This window comes from Diorhabda carinulata, chromosome X (genome assembly GCF_026250575.1).
Source record: "Diorhabda carinulata isolate Delta chromosome X, icDioCari1.1, whole genome shotgun sequence".
Taxonomy (NCBI): domain Eukaryota; kingdom Metazoa; phylum Arthropoda; class Insecta; order Coleoptera; family Chrysomelidae; genus Diorhabda; species Diorhabda carinulata.
The window spans coordinates 37,175,446-37,192,990 of NC_079472.1; the positions used below are offsets into that span (position 1 = coordinate 37,175,446).

Here is a 17,545-nt window from a genome sequence, read left to right on the forward strand (position 1 = left end):
TACTTAAAATTGATGCACAAACAACTTGGTAGTGTTGGTAACGTGATACCATTTTGACATGTGGATTCTTATCACACCAGTAGTGAAGTTGTTTGGCCATTTTTCACACGATTAATAACCATAACTGAAACGTGGGTCCAAAAAAAGTACAATCAAAGCAATAGACTGAAAAGGGAAAATCGACTCCAAAGAAGGCAAATATCGTTCTATTTTCAGGCAAGGCATGGCGTCGATTTTTTGGGATGCCCATGGCATAATTTACATTTACTATCTTGAAAAAGGAAAAACTATCAATGGCGAGTATTATACGAACTTATTGCAACATTTGAGCGAAGAAATCAAGCAAAAACGGCCGCATTTGGCTAAAAAGAAAGTGTTGTTTCATCAAGGCAATGCACTAGCTCACATATCTGTTATTTAAATGACCAAAATGAATGAATTAAAATTTGAAATTGCTACTCATGCACCCTATTTGCCATATTCAGCCCCCTCGGATCATTAGCTGTTCTTAGATTTGAAAAATTGACTCGGTGGTCAAAGATTTTCCAATAAGAACTTATTGAACATCGCTGGGAAAAATGTATGTAGCTAAAAGGACATTACGTTGGAAAATAAATGTTTTTTCCCAAAATTTTCGAGTTTTATTTGGCCTGGTATTTCTGGGATCATCCTCGTATATTAACTGAGAAAAATAATGTATATCCAAAAAGTAATTTGCCGCTAAATTTGTCTGCCATTACCTTCAATCTGTATAATTACGTGAACTCGTAAATTTCTTTGAATGAAACTTTTATTGCGTCACTGATGGTTTCAAGGTGTTCAACAGATATACATTTATAAAATTTCACAACTTTTTAATGTTTTTTTTTTCAATATTAATAGACATGTATAATTTAGTACAAACTTTATGTTCAGATCAAGTAAACATCAGGATCATGTGTTCATACCTCCCATAATTTCATTAGTGGAATAATTATTATTTTCAGAATTGAATATCTAACAATAAAATCTCGAATGAAAGGTTCTGGAAACCACGGAGTGTTTAACATTAAAAAAAAAACTCATTGAATAAAAGGAGACAATTTGAACAAGATTTTAGATGAACTGACTGTCGAGCTCGGATACCTACTTTCCAGATAAATTGAACTCCAGACTAACAAAACGTATCTAATTGTAGTGGGATGTCTAACAATCGGAATAAAAATTTCTTTGCTATCAATTCAATCAACAAAACTCATACCAGCATATCGCTGTGCTGATGAGATCCAAGACGAAACCGGTTTATAGATTATGTTTTATTTTTCTCGTGCAGCTCGACATCACATTTTTCGAAAGATATATGGACTGGAGCCGACTTCAGTTTATGACAAAAAAATTATGACCCCTAAAGGAGGATTTTTTTTGGGAGAGAGAACTCCAGGTAGGAGTGTATACAGCTGCGACAGTGTGGCGAATAGAAAATTATTTCCATTTTCTGATCATTATTATTAATAAATTTAAAGTTATGAGAAAATTTTCTCATACGACCCCTCGTTTCTGAGTTATAGGTCTTTAAATTTGCAAAATCAGAAGTTATATTTAAGAACATTTTTTAAATTATACATTCGAACGTTATGAATTTTTAATGGACGTTTACGTATGTCCATCAACTGTGTTTGAATAAATAATTCTATGCTACTATCTGAAAGCCAGGGGCGGCTCATGCCCAATGGTTAACAATACGTAACTTTTACAAGGACAACCTGACCAATCTAAAGATTGATGAATTTTTCAATCAATTTTTCAATAAAAAGTTACTGTTTGTAACATGCCAAGGTAACCGTTCTCTCTGAAGAAACATTTTGAAGAAAATTATCATAAATTGTAATTATTTATTGAAAATACAGAACGTATTAAAACACGACCAAATGACAAATATTTATAGGATTATCCAGGAGCATTCTTATTTCAAATTTTCATCAAAAATTGAGCGCGACATTCGAAACCGGGTTGAAAATCATCCTGACCGAATCATAGTTGCCGAAAAGTCCTTTTATCCAAATTTTTGGGGTAATTATCAATACTACCATTAGTCCAGTGAACAATGCCTTTCACCTCAGAACTTCATCAAGACGCATCGTTTTGCTTGAAATTTTAGCAGTAGAAAGTAAATACCTTAAAAAGATGAATATCACCCCAACTAAGGGGTAGTCATTGTTTGGTGAACCTAACCATAGAAATCAATAGAAAAAAAGCATTCTAAGCACAAATTATTCTATGGAGATTTTCCGGAAAATCAATATTTTTTTGACTTATTCGTGATGGAAATTTTGAATTTTTTTTACTAAAAACTCAAAAACTGGATTTTATCGAAAAAAACAGTGAGGATGTAAAATGTAGCTTAAAAAAAATAAGAATGTTTCTTTGGTTATAGACCTTATACAAAACAAGTAATAATTTATTTAGTGATCCGAAGATTTCGAAAAATTGAAAATTGAATAAGTGGAAAACAGTCAATTTCGCGAAAAAATGTATTGAATATTTTTATAAAAACTTTAAAGAGCTTTAAAAATCTATCCAAATGAGACTTCAGAAAACATAAAACATAGTACATAAAATAAGGAAGTTATGACGAAAATAGGATTGAATCCGTTCATTTCATGGAAAAAACTTCATTTCTACCCTTGATATTGCCACCCTAATTGAAATAAAATGTTATAAATTTGCAAATCACTTTAATTGAATACAAATAATAGGATCAAGTTTGAATAGTTTAAAGAGCTTGATTCTGGAATAAATTATGGTTACAATGGAGAAAGCATTTTTTTGAAAAAATTGTCTTTTATTAAAAATATCTTAGGTTAGTTAGGTTTCTTTTTAATAAAAATTTAGTTTCTATTTTTTCGTTACTCCAGAATTAACCGAGATATAACCTTTCAAACCTTTGAACGTTTCCCCCTTGAAAATAAAGGGTTCAATGTATTAAAAACATTTTTAGCCTAATAGATAAAAAATTTTCCTGTGTGTGTATACACATGGAAAAAAATCCGCTATGGCACTGGCAACATCTGCTTTTGTGACTTTTTACATATATGGATATAAATATGGGTTGAAATACATTGATTAAGGGTTGAAAAACATAAAAGAATATCCTAAAGTATCATGCTATTTTTATTTTAATACTACAACTTAATACTATAACTTTTTAAATGCTTTAACTTTTATTTTATTGAATTTTGACAATAAGGGGTAGTTTTCACACGTTACAATAATTTGCACATATTGGCATTGGGTAGATTTTGAAGTTAAGGGTAAATAGAACTTAATTCCAATATTTCACGCAAATCCATGTGTCTTGTTGGAATATTGAGGTGAAACCATATTTTTACGGTTGTTGTTTGGACTACATAAAACATAAATGAAGCCGCCACTGTGTTTTTTTTTTGAAACATATAATTGTTGGTAGTACAAAATTGGTTTTTCAATTAATTCCTTTTATGCATCGGTTTTTAGTAGTTACTCAACAAAATGATTTAAATGAATGATTAATTGAGAGATTTGAACTTCTGGTTGAAATTGAATCTTTTTTAGAATTTATCAATGAATAATAATTAATTCAAAGTGAAATCGATCGATCATTTCGTTTCAATCCGGCTCTAAACTCTAGAATCGAGCTCTAATGCTGTCTGTTCCTAACGGCCTCATCTGAAAGTAGAGCGATAGGCTCAAAACTGTTAGGAGATTAGAAAATGTAGAGGGTAACTCGCCCTTATTCAGGCTCACAAAATAATCTTCAAACCTATGTACAAACGACCTTCCGTCGTTCATGATCACGGAAACCACCCTTCAAGGTGTTTTTAGGGTTTTTATATATGTGAAGGGATGATAAAATATTACAAGGGTTGAAATTATGGCCCTGAGCGGTGGCAAAGGTGTAAGGAGATCAGAAAGGGTAGTAGGAATTCAGCCCTTCGTATAGGCCTATGGATTTTTATGGAAGGGTGGAATAATGGCGATTATTACTGAATACTAGTTAAATACAGGGGAAACTTAGAAATTAAATTATAAAGAATCGATGTATTCGTTTTTTTATATTCATTATTTATATATGTAGATTCTTTACTAGAAACAAAGACTTATTTCCATAAAATTAGTTAGTATACCGATTGTATTATTTGATTCCCTTTTAAAGCTCATAAAATAAATATTTTCAACCATGAAAAAGTCCGCTATATCTAATATCAAGGAGTAAGTTATTTATTTGTGAATAACTTTCTGAAACTTTTTGAAATATACAACAAGTAATTTCTTCTTCTCTAAGATGTTTAAGAAAAATTCAAAATAATTTTATGAATATTTCAACAGTTTGATACTTTTCCGAATTTGTTCGGGATATTTGCATAATTTCTACAAAATGCTAAGTTTATGTTTATGTATATTTGACAAATTTTTGAAAAAACCGAACATAAAACATGACTCTAATAAAATGTTTGATATGTCATCTGTCAAACATTTATAAAAATCTGACAGATAGAGTAGCTTTAGTCCTCATATGATGGAAACTGTTTTTGTTGTTAGAAAAATGATTGAAAAAACATTTTTAAAATGGAAAATCATTCATAACAAAAGAAACGACACGTTAATTTCAATTTTAGAATACTGCGTCGTAAAGAACTATTTTGAAGTGGTTTTCTACTTTGGAAAATAATCATATGTGTACGGATGATGTTGAATGTCCGGAACTATCATTTCTCCAGAAGTATTAAAAAAAATCTGTCTGTCTGTATCGTACTTAGCCTTTTTGAAATAAAAGTATATGAAATACTTAATACACAATATTTTACATAAAACAATACATATGAATATGCTATATTTTATGCAAGTTGGGTGCCACAGTTATTCAATGATGATCAAAAGCTCGATTTTCCATACGTCACAGTAGATAAAAAATACAACGTCTGGCTGAAATCCGGAATAATTTGAATATGTCAGACAAGAAATGAGAAACAGGGATAAATGAACTGAACGATACAAAATTTGAAAGTGAGGAATTGAAAACCAAAGTTGGAAAATAAGAAGTTGAAATTAGGTATATCTCCAAAGCGAGAAAACAGAGTGAAAATTATTTTAAGAAACAAAAAAACTTATAAAAGCATGTAACTCCAAGTTGAACCTAGGAAGTGGATTAATGATATGAAAATTAAAAAATGAAATCTCAAACTGATGTAATCAAAATTATTGAAAAATTAAAAACTTATAGTATCTAATTTAAAGATAGATAAAGAATGCAAATAGTTTTGAATGTTAATGTCTACACTAAAAAAAATGAAAGCAGCAGTTCGAGTTTAATATGCGTTAATCAAAAAAGTTTTGGGAATAGACTAAAAGTCGAAAAGAAATAAAATGATACAATAAACTTCCTCCCAAAAAAAAATGAAAAGAGAGGCAAAACCTCTTCGGTGGGAAATGTCAAATGTCACAATAATTCCTTAATTTCTAAATTGTAAAGTGAACTATAAGGGAAGGCCTTTTATCCCGATTTAACCTCTTATCACATTTAAATATCACAATGCTTCGAAATGTATCCAACAGTTTATTATTGGATTTTTTTAAATTGTACATTATTTATATCCGGTATTACTCGATGTTTCGGTGGGTCTATATTTTAAATGCATATGCTCTTTACATCAGATATTAACGTATCTATTAGTTTGTCCAACATAATTACTGTCAGAATCATTACAACTAACTTATACCATTCTTTTTTATAAATCTGTTATTTCATTTTTAGCATGTATTGCCTGATTTATAAATATATTTCATATCCATTTTGTTAAATATTCCTTCCAATCCCAATTCCAATTCCAATAAATAGAATTGAAAGGTAACAGAGCTAATTTTACTTATTTTTTAATCTTGTTTTGGAAAAATTGGCTTTATAGAGATTTCTGAAGCCTATGATGGTTAATTAACTTATAATCAATTCCCTTATCATATTTATTGTATAGATACAGCTAAATCTTCAATAAAAGCTCTTTTGTCATTAAATATTCCTATGTTAAGTGGTAAATAAATTAAACAATGTTACAGGACATGGTGACTGGACAAGTTTTAAAATGAAATCTCCTACATTTGCCTTTTTCATATCACATATCATCCATATGCTGTTCAAAGTGACTCATGAGTCGCTGAAGACGACAACTTTGTTATTGAAACGCGCTTCAGGCAGTGTAATTTGAGTGTTGGTGTAGTGGTGGTGTAAACGGTGTATTCAGTAGGAGTAATTCAGTTCGAGTAATTCCAGCTTAGTAAAAAAAATTAAACACGAAATTAAGTAATAAGATTTTCTTATAAAAAATAAAACAAAACTATTAAAATTATTCCATAGAATAGTTTGCTAAAACTGAAATAAAATTGTTGATCATATTTTGAAAAAAGTTTATACCTTTAATGGTTGTATTATTTATTTGCGTAGCCATATATTTCGTAGAAAGCAAATACGACATATACAACCTTCTTTTCACAATTCAAAAACCAGAACCTTAATTTCAATACTTCAACACAGTTTTACCTACCTCCCGTTTATATTCTCCTGTCAAAAGTAGTTCAATGTCGGACCGAATTACTTCAGCTCCGATCTTTATCGGAATTTCGATTGACCAAATATTTATTTATTTATACCTACTAAAAGGTCACAAAAGAAATTGGTTACAAAAGGTTAATTTTATTTATCACTATTAGAAAATTTCAGCATAAAAAATTGCACCTGTACGCAATCAAGAAGCATAAATTCTAAGATTATAAACATAAACATCTAATTCCTATCAATAAATGTCTACAAATTAAATATTAAGATCTTCATAGTGACTCGTTCGACATTGTTGAAGAAGAAGAAGAGACTACAAAAGATGAAATACCAAACCAACTTAGACGGAAATTCAGGAAGTTATTACGTCCATGATCCGCCTAAAACTTCATTTATTGATATGATAATGCAAATTTTAAAATTATTCTGGATAAAACGAATTGATTAAGGGCTGTTTTAACGTTAAGAGAATGTTCATTTTATATATAAAAAACTGTCAATTATACTCAATGGCCATATTATCCACAACAGCGGTCGATGACCCATCTTATTATTGTGCTTTTGCAGGGCTCAGTTGAACAAATGTCGCTAAATTAATTATCATAATATAAGAACAAAAGAGATTGAATATTGCCACATTTTCATAAAGGGCAAGGCTTTGACAAAATTTGGTACGAGGTACTTGACAGTTTTAGAATTATTCGACTCATATAATATAACAAAAAGATGTTTTAAAAATTAACAGAAGTTAATTCAGAAATCAATGAATTCAAGGCAGAAGTACCCCAGTCTATTTCTGTTCAAAGCTATTGCGATTGGTCGAACGCAAGGGCGTCGCCAGCTTATGAATAAAGGGGGGAGCAATGGGGCAATATTATGGAGGATAAAAAATATGAACGCCCGGTACAGTCGAGAGCATGAAGCGTTACACTTTGGAAGTCTTTGCCTCGATGACGATCGTAATAAGAACGGTTCTAATATCAATATCAATGTATAAAATTTCACAAGCCCTCGACAGCACAATAACTAAATCAAGCTTTAAAACATAGTAATAATTATTTATTTTAACAAACATAATATTCAATTTTTGCAAAACTTTCAACCATTTTATCATTAAAATTATTTAGGTTCTTATTTATTATAGCTCCGTGTACACTCATCACGGCCAGACCATTGAGGCAATCTTTTGGCATGGTGCTTCTTTGCCATGTTTTTAGTCTTCTGAGGCTGCTAAAGTATCGATCTACTGTACAGGTTGTGCATGGTAAAGCGATAAAAATTTTTAAGGAATTTTCCTTTTCGGGAAAGAAGGAATTTGTTTTCTTTTAGGACATCAACAACTGTTAGATTTGGTAGATTAAGCCTATCGTACTACAATTACTGCTACAGTTCGATTTCATTCTTTATGTTCGATAAATCGTAAAACTGGGTAATAGATTCACAAGTTTGTTTCAGATTTTCAGTTGTCATCTTTTGCATCGGCGCCGGGTGTAACTTAGATAATGTAAATGATGACGTGTTTTCTTCATGGGAGATGGTAATTGAATCCAAGTATGATATTACTAAAGACCTCTTCCAGTTTTCTGAAGGGATTTATGCTGGATGATTGCTGCTATGACGCTGTTTCCTCGTAATACGCGGCATTGATGTAATGTCCTCCCTCAGTCCCACTTTCTCAGCAACAACAACAGCTTTCTTTATAATTTCGTCTGTCACTTTTCCTGGATTTTCACCGTAGTTTTTTGAATAGAAGTAAAATCCTTTTAACGGATTCCAAGGCTTTGACCACGTCCAAAACTACAGATTACAGAGTACGTTGACAACGGATTCCATCAAAGCCGAGTATTTGGCTACCCCTAACATAATCCCGAGAATGAAAGATATTCTGGAAGTAGCCGCATGCAGTTGGAAGGAACTTTTCCGTGTTGCACTATTTCCTTCCTGAGATAATGTTTGTAAGGCTTCCAGAATTACTGGAAGATTTTCTTTAAAAACTCTGATGGTTTTGTGTTTTTCACTCCATCCTGTTCTCGCAAAGTCTGGAAATATCAGGTCAACTTCCTCATCAAAACTGATTCTCGAAAAAAGTTTATAGTATCTTTGGTGGTTCCCATGGCATTTCTAATTTCAGGAAGTGAATTTAGATCATTGATATCTAGATTTAGTTTGTGGGACGATTAATGAAAGTAGAGGGATTCGGTGTATTTTTTGAGTAAGATCGCTTGTTTTAATTAAAACAATCCTAGAGATAAAATACTAAATTTGGAAAAGAGTGGTATATATGAAAAAAGCTGTGATGATTGTATGGAAAGTATATTGGGCAGACTAAGAGATCCGTTATTGTACGGTTTAAAGAGCACCTAGCTCATTTGAAATATGGAAGGACCGGAAAATCAGGTATTAGCGATCACGCTGCCAGTCACAATCATGACATAAATATTAAAAATGTAAAATTGTTAAAAAATATATCCAATAATAAATTGTGGAATGCATTTGAGAGCATAGAAATTGCTAGATGTAAGAGTAGCTTAAATAGGGACAAAGGATCAATTCCTTAGGAGTTTCTTTCCGCTGGAATTAATTTTCGAGAGAGAAGGTTTATTGGTGAGAAAATTTAGTATAAAACAGGCAAGTCAAATTATTAAGTTTTAAGTCAACTTCAGTCTCTGAAGACCATACTTGGTTATCGAACCGCGCTTCAGACAGTGTGATTGTGGGTGTTGGATGTTGGTAGAAGAGTAGCTTAAATAGAGACAAAGGGCCAATTCTTTACAGCCCACTCTATAGTTTAGTAGTCAAAAATTGTTGTGTATGGTAGTGTGAAAAGTTACAATACACTCGTTACATAAGTAACTATTTTTTTGTTATGAATATAATGTTAATAAATGGTTTAATTTTGGTGAAAGCAATTGGTTATTCAGAATACAAAATTTCAATTCTAAACGAGAGGTTTCCTTTAATGGTTTGACACAATATTAGAAATCTTAAATTTACGAGAAAAATTGATCATCAAAACGAACAATCAGAAACAAGGTTGATTGAAATATCTAAAAAACTAAAAGATTGTAGAGAGTTTACTGAAAAAATTACAAGTCAAAAATAGCAGTATGTATATTTTAAAAAATAATGAAAATAACTAACTAATTTATTTAAAGTTATTCAATTCTTACTTTTTATTCCCGCTAATTTGGTCCTTACAGAAAGGATTTTCGCAGTTATGAATCAGAAATGGCGAGAAGAAAATAGAGAAACAGAATCTAGTTAATGAAATATGAGCTTTTGATTTATAATTATTAATATAAAAATTGATTGTAATAAAACATTACGACATTTATTTTTTACTAAACATTGTAAAAAAATGCAAGAAGTATAAAAAAATATAGTTTTCATGAAAATAAAGAAGTATGTTTAATTTCTTCTATAAAATACTTTATTTTTTAGAAGTGTATTTATTTACTATGTGAGCTCATTTTGAAAAATACTATATTTAGCTGACAAAATGTTGGCAACCCTGGCAATCGAACATAATATGAATCACGCAAATGTGTATAATAAATCGAAATTTTTCAAAATTCGTTTATTTTTCAGACTCTGGCTTCTGGTCGTGTAAATCACAAAGTTATTCAGAATTAGAAGAAGCTCGTAGAAATGGGGAACTTAGAAAAGCTTGTTCAAAACACGGACATCCCGTACAACCCGAACGCAGAGTTAATTCCACCGCCAGGTTGATAGAATTACGAAAAATAATGGATTCGGAACTAATTTTAGCCACTACTGCAGTTCAGGCTTATTTAATTACTTCGAGCGATGAGCATCAGGTAAAGTAAAAAAAATTTCCTAACGCCTTCCATATTCAGTATAAAGAGAGTTGAAGAAAAAAACATTTTACAATTTTGCAGCAACTATGTTTTGGAAGTTGATACATCCAATGAATTTGCTTTTCTGTCTGACTCTCATAGAGGGCGCTAGTTACACGATTCGTACCAAGTAGTATTGAACTTTTTCAATAGTTGATTGTTGTTGATTGAGTCAAGCAAAATTTCAAGTGAACTTAAACATCACTTATTTCAAACCAAAAAGGTATCGATTATTCTTGACGACGGGTTGTAAGCTAGGTTCCCTTTTGGCAAATGAAATAAAGAAGAGAAAATTGGGATTTCAGAGTACTCTAACCCAAAGTTTGGCGGTCACTTTTACACTCCAATAATTTTTTGGGAGCTTCGTCAATTATATATCGTTTAGGTAGGCATAAATTGAGGATGACCAGCGACATTCCATTTTCGACTTTTACAGCCTGGGTCCACGGGCCCACATTAAGAGATTTCACTGATTAATAACAGGCTAAAAGTTAATATACAACTTCGTTTTGACGAGACACCCAACTTTTATCATTGGGTCGAATTTTTATAGTGGGAGGAAAAAGCGCGATGAGGAGTGAAACACTTTGATTAGATGAGTGTCCCAAATTAATTAATAACAGCTTATAAATATCAATATTTTGAAAAAATACAATGGAAAATTTAGAAAAGCTTGTGGTATACAAAGTGAGTGGTTCCTTGCGATTAATCCCCACCTCTAGCATGTTTGAATGGTGACTTAAAAAAATTTATTAACAAATAAATAACAATATATTTTTGATAAAAAGTTTGCTGGAAATTTTTTTGAAACCGACACTCGAAAATTGTCAAGATTATGTTACTCTTTCTTTGATTATAAGTATGCCACGAATAGTTTATAGTACAGGTAAAATAGAATTAAACCTGAAATTAAATTTATTTTCTAGATTCTCAGGTTTTCGAAATCTTTGAACTTTTAACTGAAAAAAATTTTGAAACGCGAATAACTCGAAAACTAAGAGAAATTCGAAAAACACTGCCCGAATAAAAAATGTAGAGCATAAAATTTTTTACAAAAAAGGTCTCAAGTCATTTTTTTGTTGAAGCCACTATTTCTGAGTCTCCGCCGAAAACCGTTCTTCGTTTTCAAAAAATCAAAATGGATCATGATGGTTCAGATCTCTATTTCTACTCGGGTAAGTTAGCATAATTTTCGACTTTCGAATCATACGTAGTTTTCGAGTTATTCGCGATTCAAAAAGTTTTCGAGTACATGAACCCATTTTACGGTGAAAATTTTGAGGTTAGGCAAAAAATGCTTTAAAACCAATCTGTAGATAATTTGGTGCTGTGCATTTTTTGCTCCAGCACTTTTTTTCGAATTGCTTTTCGAGTTATTCCCGATTCAAAACATTTTTGAGTGTACAAACCCATTTTAAGGTAAACATTTTGGGGTTAGGAACAAATACCCGGCATACTTCTTTGGAGATAATTTTGTACCCTACATTTTTTGTTACGACAGTTTTTTTAAATTTCTCATAGTGTTCGAGTTAATCGCTTTTCAAAATGTTTTGGAATTTCAAGTCCCAAAATATTCAGTCCGTGCCCGTTATTTTGTTAAGAGCTGCCAGACTTATTCAGATTCCAAAACCTCCCAGAATCTATGAAATCAAAGCCGCCCAATTTAATTTAAGGTTTTAGCTCCAAATCGCCTAATTTGCCTGTACTATTTTGATTATTTACGTAATTCGTAATCTGAATATTTATTTTGGCGAAATAAATATAAGACCACAAAATTTTAAATTAGAATATATAAAACTTGCGTAAGGCCGGTCATGACATATGCAATAGAAACTAGGGCGGAGAACACAGCCACTAAACGGCTCCTAAGAACAACAGAAATGCGGACTCTGATATCAATAACAGGACATATGTTACTCGATCGGAAGAGAAATGAAGAAATAAGGGACATGTGCGATATTCAGGATGTAGTAAGATGGGCAAGGAGCCGCAGAAGAGAATGGAGAGATCATGTTGACAGAATGCCAAATGAACGGGTAGCAAAAATTGCAAAGGAAAAGAAACCAGACACAACTCGACCTCCTGGACGACCATCTATAAGGTAGTTTGAAAGCTGGTCCCAACTACTTCTGGCGAACCCTTGATGAAAATATAGAACCTAGTCCTAACGTAAGAAGAAGAAGAGAAGTAATCTACAAAAAAAATGGATTTTTCTTAGTTAACCTACAAAAAAATCTAATCATTTAATACATGTACCATACTTATATCATATAACCATTGATTTAGTTTGTATTAAATCTTGGGCGCAAAATCATTTTCTACTAGTAAATGTTACTTACATACTTTATAATATAGATAACTATTGATCGTAAAATTCAATTCAACGCAAGCTTATGCTGAATATCGATCCAACGTCATTGTTTTAAATTTTTCTAATTTTCGTGATATTTTCTAAGTTGTTCAAATATGATATTAAACTCAAGATATTTACGCTAGACTTGTTTGTATTGCAGAGTACAGATGTAGACGAATATGATAAACGTTGGCAGTACATATCTGGTTTCAGTGGAAGTTACGCAAATATAATAGTGACCCAAAAAAAAGCAGCGTTATGGACAGATGGTCGATTCCACCTTCAAGCAGACGAACAAATAGATTGTAACTGGCTGCTTTTTCGTGAGGGTCATCGACATATACCTACTATGTCTGAGTGGCTGAAAAATGAGTTTCCGAATGCAACCAGACTAGGTCTTGATCCAAAATTGGTCTCTCAACACATGTGGAATTACATTGGACATGAACTGAAAGAAACAAAAATAGAGTTAGTCGCGTTAAATGTCAGTTTAATCGATGTTATTTGGCCCAGCAATGAAAGACAACAAAGAAGATACAAAGAAGCTTTTCTGTTGGATGAAGAGTATACAGGTATTTTTTTAATCTTAGATCGATTCGATGTATAGTTCTTCCAATATCAATTGCAGAAGACGGTTATGCGAGGAATAATCATTATTTCATAAATACGGTTTCGTGCCTAATGCTTTATTCATATCTGCTAAAAAAATTGAAAATTGTGCAGCTGATTATCATGAAGATATGGCAGCAGAATTATTTGAAAAATGGTTTAATGAACATTCCACCACAATCAGTAATCATAAACGCAAAGATACCAAATAATAGTTGTGACAAAGCTCAAATTTTAGCATTTCTGCCTGAAAAAAATATCCCTATTCCTGTCAGCGATCATAAAAAAGGACCAAAAAATAAAGAATTGCTTATTGTTATTAAATGTTTAAAGTTAGAGAAAATTTGTGTGCAAAGAAAAGGGTCATACTCTTCTCAGACTACCTCCTTACTGTTGCAAATTTAACCCTATATTGTTAATATAGGGAAAAGTAAAATTAGAATTACGAAAATGTAATCAGTCTCCAGAACTGAGTAAAGAGGTTGTCGAACTCGTAAGAAAGCTCTGCAGCAGATCGCCAAGAGCTTTGAAAAAACTGCGTTGAACATGTTATCAAAGAAGAAGATGAGTATATGGTATCACCCTCTTTACAACCCTTCATAATTCAATCAAATGATCACTCTAGTTCAGACGTTTCTGTCTACCATTATCATTTATAAAAATACTTTGCAATCGAAATATTTTTTTCCTTTTGTTTTATTTTTCCATTATTCTTTTTGCTTTGAAATTTCGTTTTCCAGGAAAACAAACGAATGGGGTACAAAAAGGACTCTGCTCACGTCTGGTACCCTGTTTAAACCAAACTTCATTATAAGCAGGTACATTTTACTCGTCTATTTACGTTTTATAATTTAATATTCAGTTGATGCAAGTTAACGAGATATAATAATGATTTTTTTTCTGTCTAAATAACGGCGTATAATGCCGTCCAATTTATAATGATTCGATTGCCTTTTAACGAATACTTTCTCGCATAAGATATACACACAATAAATTTGTAAAATGAGGTTATCTACTTCTATAGTCGATCAAACAAAATTGTCGGGAAGGGTTTTTATAATATGCAATTGATAGTGTAAGAGCTATAATTCAAATACAAACACGTATAGAGAAACTAGTATTGAATGACATCGACTCAATGCAATTAAGTTGCGATATTTTTACGTAATCACTTAATTACTAACAAAAGGATAGAAAATTTCTAATATCTAAAGTATCTATTACGGTAAAAATGAAAAAATTCTAAGGTCATAAGTATACCTTACTGTTTAATAATTTTAGCAACACTAGTTTTAACGTGTTACGAGATATTTGCACAATATTCTGCTTTTAACAAACTAGCTCACTAACTCAAACAGCTTAATCCTATTGATCATTCTCACATTGTCGAGGAGCTAGATAACCGCAACTTTCCCGTGTTGTAGTATCCGTTGTTCATGACTTCTGGCGAATTTGATTACTGTCTTCTGAACAATTTCTATATCGAGGTCCTTATGTTACTTCTATTAATACATAATCTAGTCAAAATAGACAAAAATAAGTCATAATTTAGCCAAAATTCGCATAGAGCTGAAAATTGACATTAAATACACCATTATAAATGAAATGTCAAAAGTCTCCTTCGATCCTACTTCTGCAAAAAATTTTATTCAAGGTCAAAAGTACAAAGTTCCATTTTTCTCGTGAAAGTAGGTCAGACAAAAGTTGTTGACCATAGAATTGTCTACAAAAATGGTCCAGTCACTTTTTCTCTTACGACTCACCATTCCTGAGATATTGTGGTTTTAATCATTAGAAAATTCATATTTTACATAATATGCACTAAAATGCAGCCTGTATACGTCACCGGACGTTAAATATAAAAGAAAATAAGAAACTATTGGTTTGTGTTACACAATAAAACTTATATACATAAAATGAAGATTTTAAAATTTAAATGATAAAATTATTTACTTTTTATAACCTGGAAAAGCTCAAGTACAATCAACAATATATTCATCACAAACTCTGACTGCATTTTCGAAATGTCAAGCTCATATTTTATTTTTACATGCAATAATTGGTTGCGATACTACATCAGCAATTTTTAATAAAGGTAAAACATCAATATTTAAATTGTTTCAGCAACATAATGAGTAAATTCATTGCGCAGAAGTATTTACAAAGATTGACCCTTCTCCAAACGACATCGTTACAAATGGAATTCGTTTTCTTCTTGCAATATATGGTGCCCAAAAAAAAATTGATTCCATAGATATTTGAAGTTTGTAAAATCTGCATGGTACAATAAAACAGTACAGTTGTCTTGTCTGCCTCCAACATCTGCTTCTGCCTTTCAACACTTGTATCGTATGTGTGTTCAAGTGTGGCTAGGCAATGAGCTACTATTTTTTGTACATGCAAGACAGATTGTAGTAAAAATTGTGGCTGTCAAAAAGTGGGATTGTTTTGTTCGCCAGTATGCATCAATTGTCGGGGTCAGACTTGCTCCAATATTGAAACAAATACAACAGATGAAGATATTTATGATATTAATGAAGAAAATATTGATGCATCCCTTTTCTTAGAACAACGAACACAAAGAAGAAGAGAACGAAGACGAAGAAATAATTGTCGAAGTAGAATTAGACAATCATCTTATATAATGACAAAAAACAATATATTCCACTTTAATCATTAGCAATATTACTATTCGTTCAATTAATAGGATACGATCTGATCAAACTTTCTTTATTACAATAGATAGTGGAATATTCCTAATGGGAAACCATGTTAAAAAAATGCGCCAAGTACATTACCTCAAAGGTGGTGCGGAAATGTGTGCATATTATGTAAAATATGAATTTTCTAATGATTAAAACCCGCTATATCTCACGAATGGTGAGTCGTAAGAGAAAAAGTGACTGGACCATTTTTGTAGAAAATTCTATGGTCTACAACTTTTGTCTGACCTACTTTCACGATAATACTTACTGTTTTCGAGAAAAATGGAAAAAACCTTAATTTTGTATTTTTGACCTTTAATAAAATTTTTTGCAGAAGTAGGATCGAAGGGGACTTTTCATATTTCATTTATAATGAAAGAAACAGTTTGTATAAACAATTTATTCTTCCTCGTGAACTTTCAAGAGTGTAATTCCCAAAAACTTTGCATTGTTAGTATAATGAATTTTAATGGTACTGAGAGCCAAAAAAACTAATATGTAATGTTCTATAAAAAAATCAAATCTTCTATATCTATAAAAGAGGATGTCCTGACTGACTGACTGACTGACTGACTGATTCATTCACTCATTAACGCCCAGCCAAGGCTATTGAAGAAAGATACATGAAATTTTGAGGTTATGTTTGTATCGGTGTGTAGAGGCGCGCTAAGAAAGGATTTTGCCAAATTTCGATTTTAAAGGGGTATGTTTGCAAATTCGATTTTTTCGTTTTTCTCTGCCGCTAACTGAGATATCGACTTCGTTTTTGCACTAAAACATTCTCCGTACAAATTTCTACGATTTTCGAAATTCGACTTGAAAAAAGTTCACAGAGATCAACAAAAATTTTTTATTACGGAACCATATATTTAGCAATTCTTTATGACGAAATGAGATATCAAAGCGATTTTTTCTTGGAAATTTCTTTTTGATTTCTTTAAAAAGGATTAAATATGAAATTGGGTTTCCAGCGTTTTTCGCAGCCAATTCTGCATAGATTACGATTTTTTCATAATGTGAAGGAGATCGTTTTCAAAAATCATAATAATTTAATTTTATAAAAATATCTCTCACCGCGGTATACATGAAATATCGGAAATGGTTCTTTATTTGTTTTCCATTCGAAATATTAATTAGAAATTATACAATTACGAATTGAAATACGAATTAAATTCCTAATTACTAGGAATTAGGAATTTAACTATTAATTTACTTTTACTATTGTTTATTGTGGGTCAATAAAAAATCTAACATCAATAGGTGTGATATTTACCAAAAATTCTGTTACGATCTTCACCTGTTGAAGTACATGTATATTACGCGAGGTTCAATAAACCGCGGGCGAAGCCGCTACGGGTATTGTTAGTAATTTATATGTCGATAAGATATAACTAGAATCTGATTGTAAGGTTAAATACTGGTATTTATAACGTAGTAGATAGCTACAGATAGCACT

The 17,545-nt window shown here is 31.5% G+C and overlaps 1 protein-coding gene across 1 annotated transcript in view; it reads left to right on the forward strand.

Annotated features, from left to right (window-relative positions):
• The window catches only part of LOC130900399 (xaa-Pro aminopeptidase ApepP-like), a 126,249-nt gene that overhangs the window by 90,552 nt on the left and 18,152 nt on the right, over positions 1-17,545 (forward strand). Inside the window, exons 2-3 of the mRNA XM_057810966.1 lie at positions 10,154-10,383; positions 12,936-13,347. Coding sequence (XP_057666949.1) covers positions 10,154-10,383; positions 12,936-13,347 — 642 coding nt within the window. The remainder of the gene's footprint in view (positions 1-10,153; positions 10,384-12,935; positions 13,348-17,545) is intronic.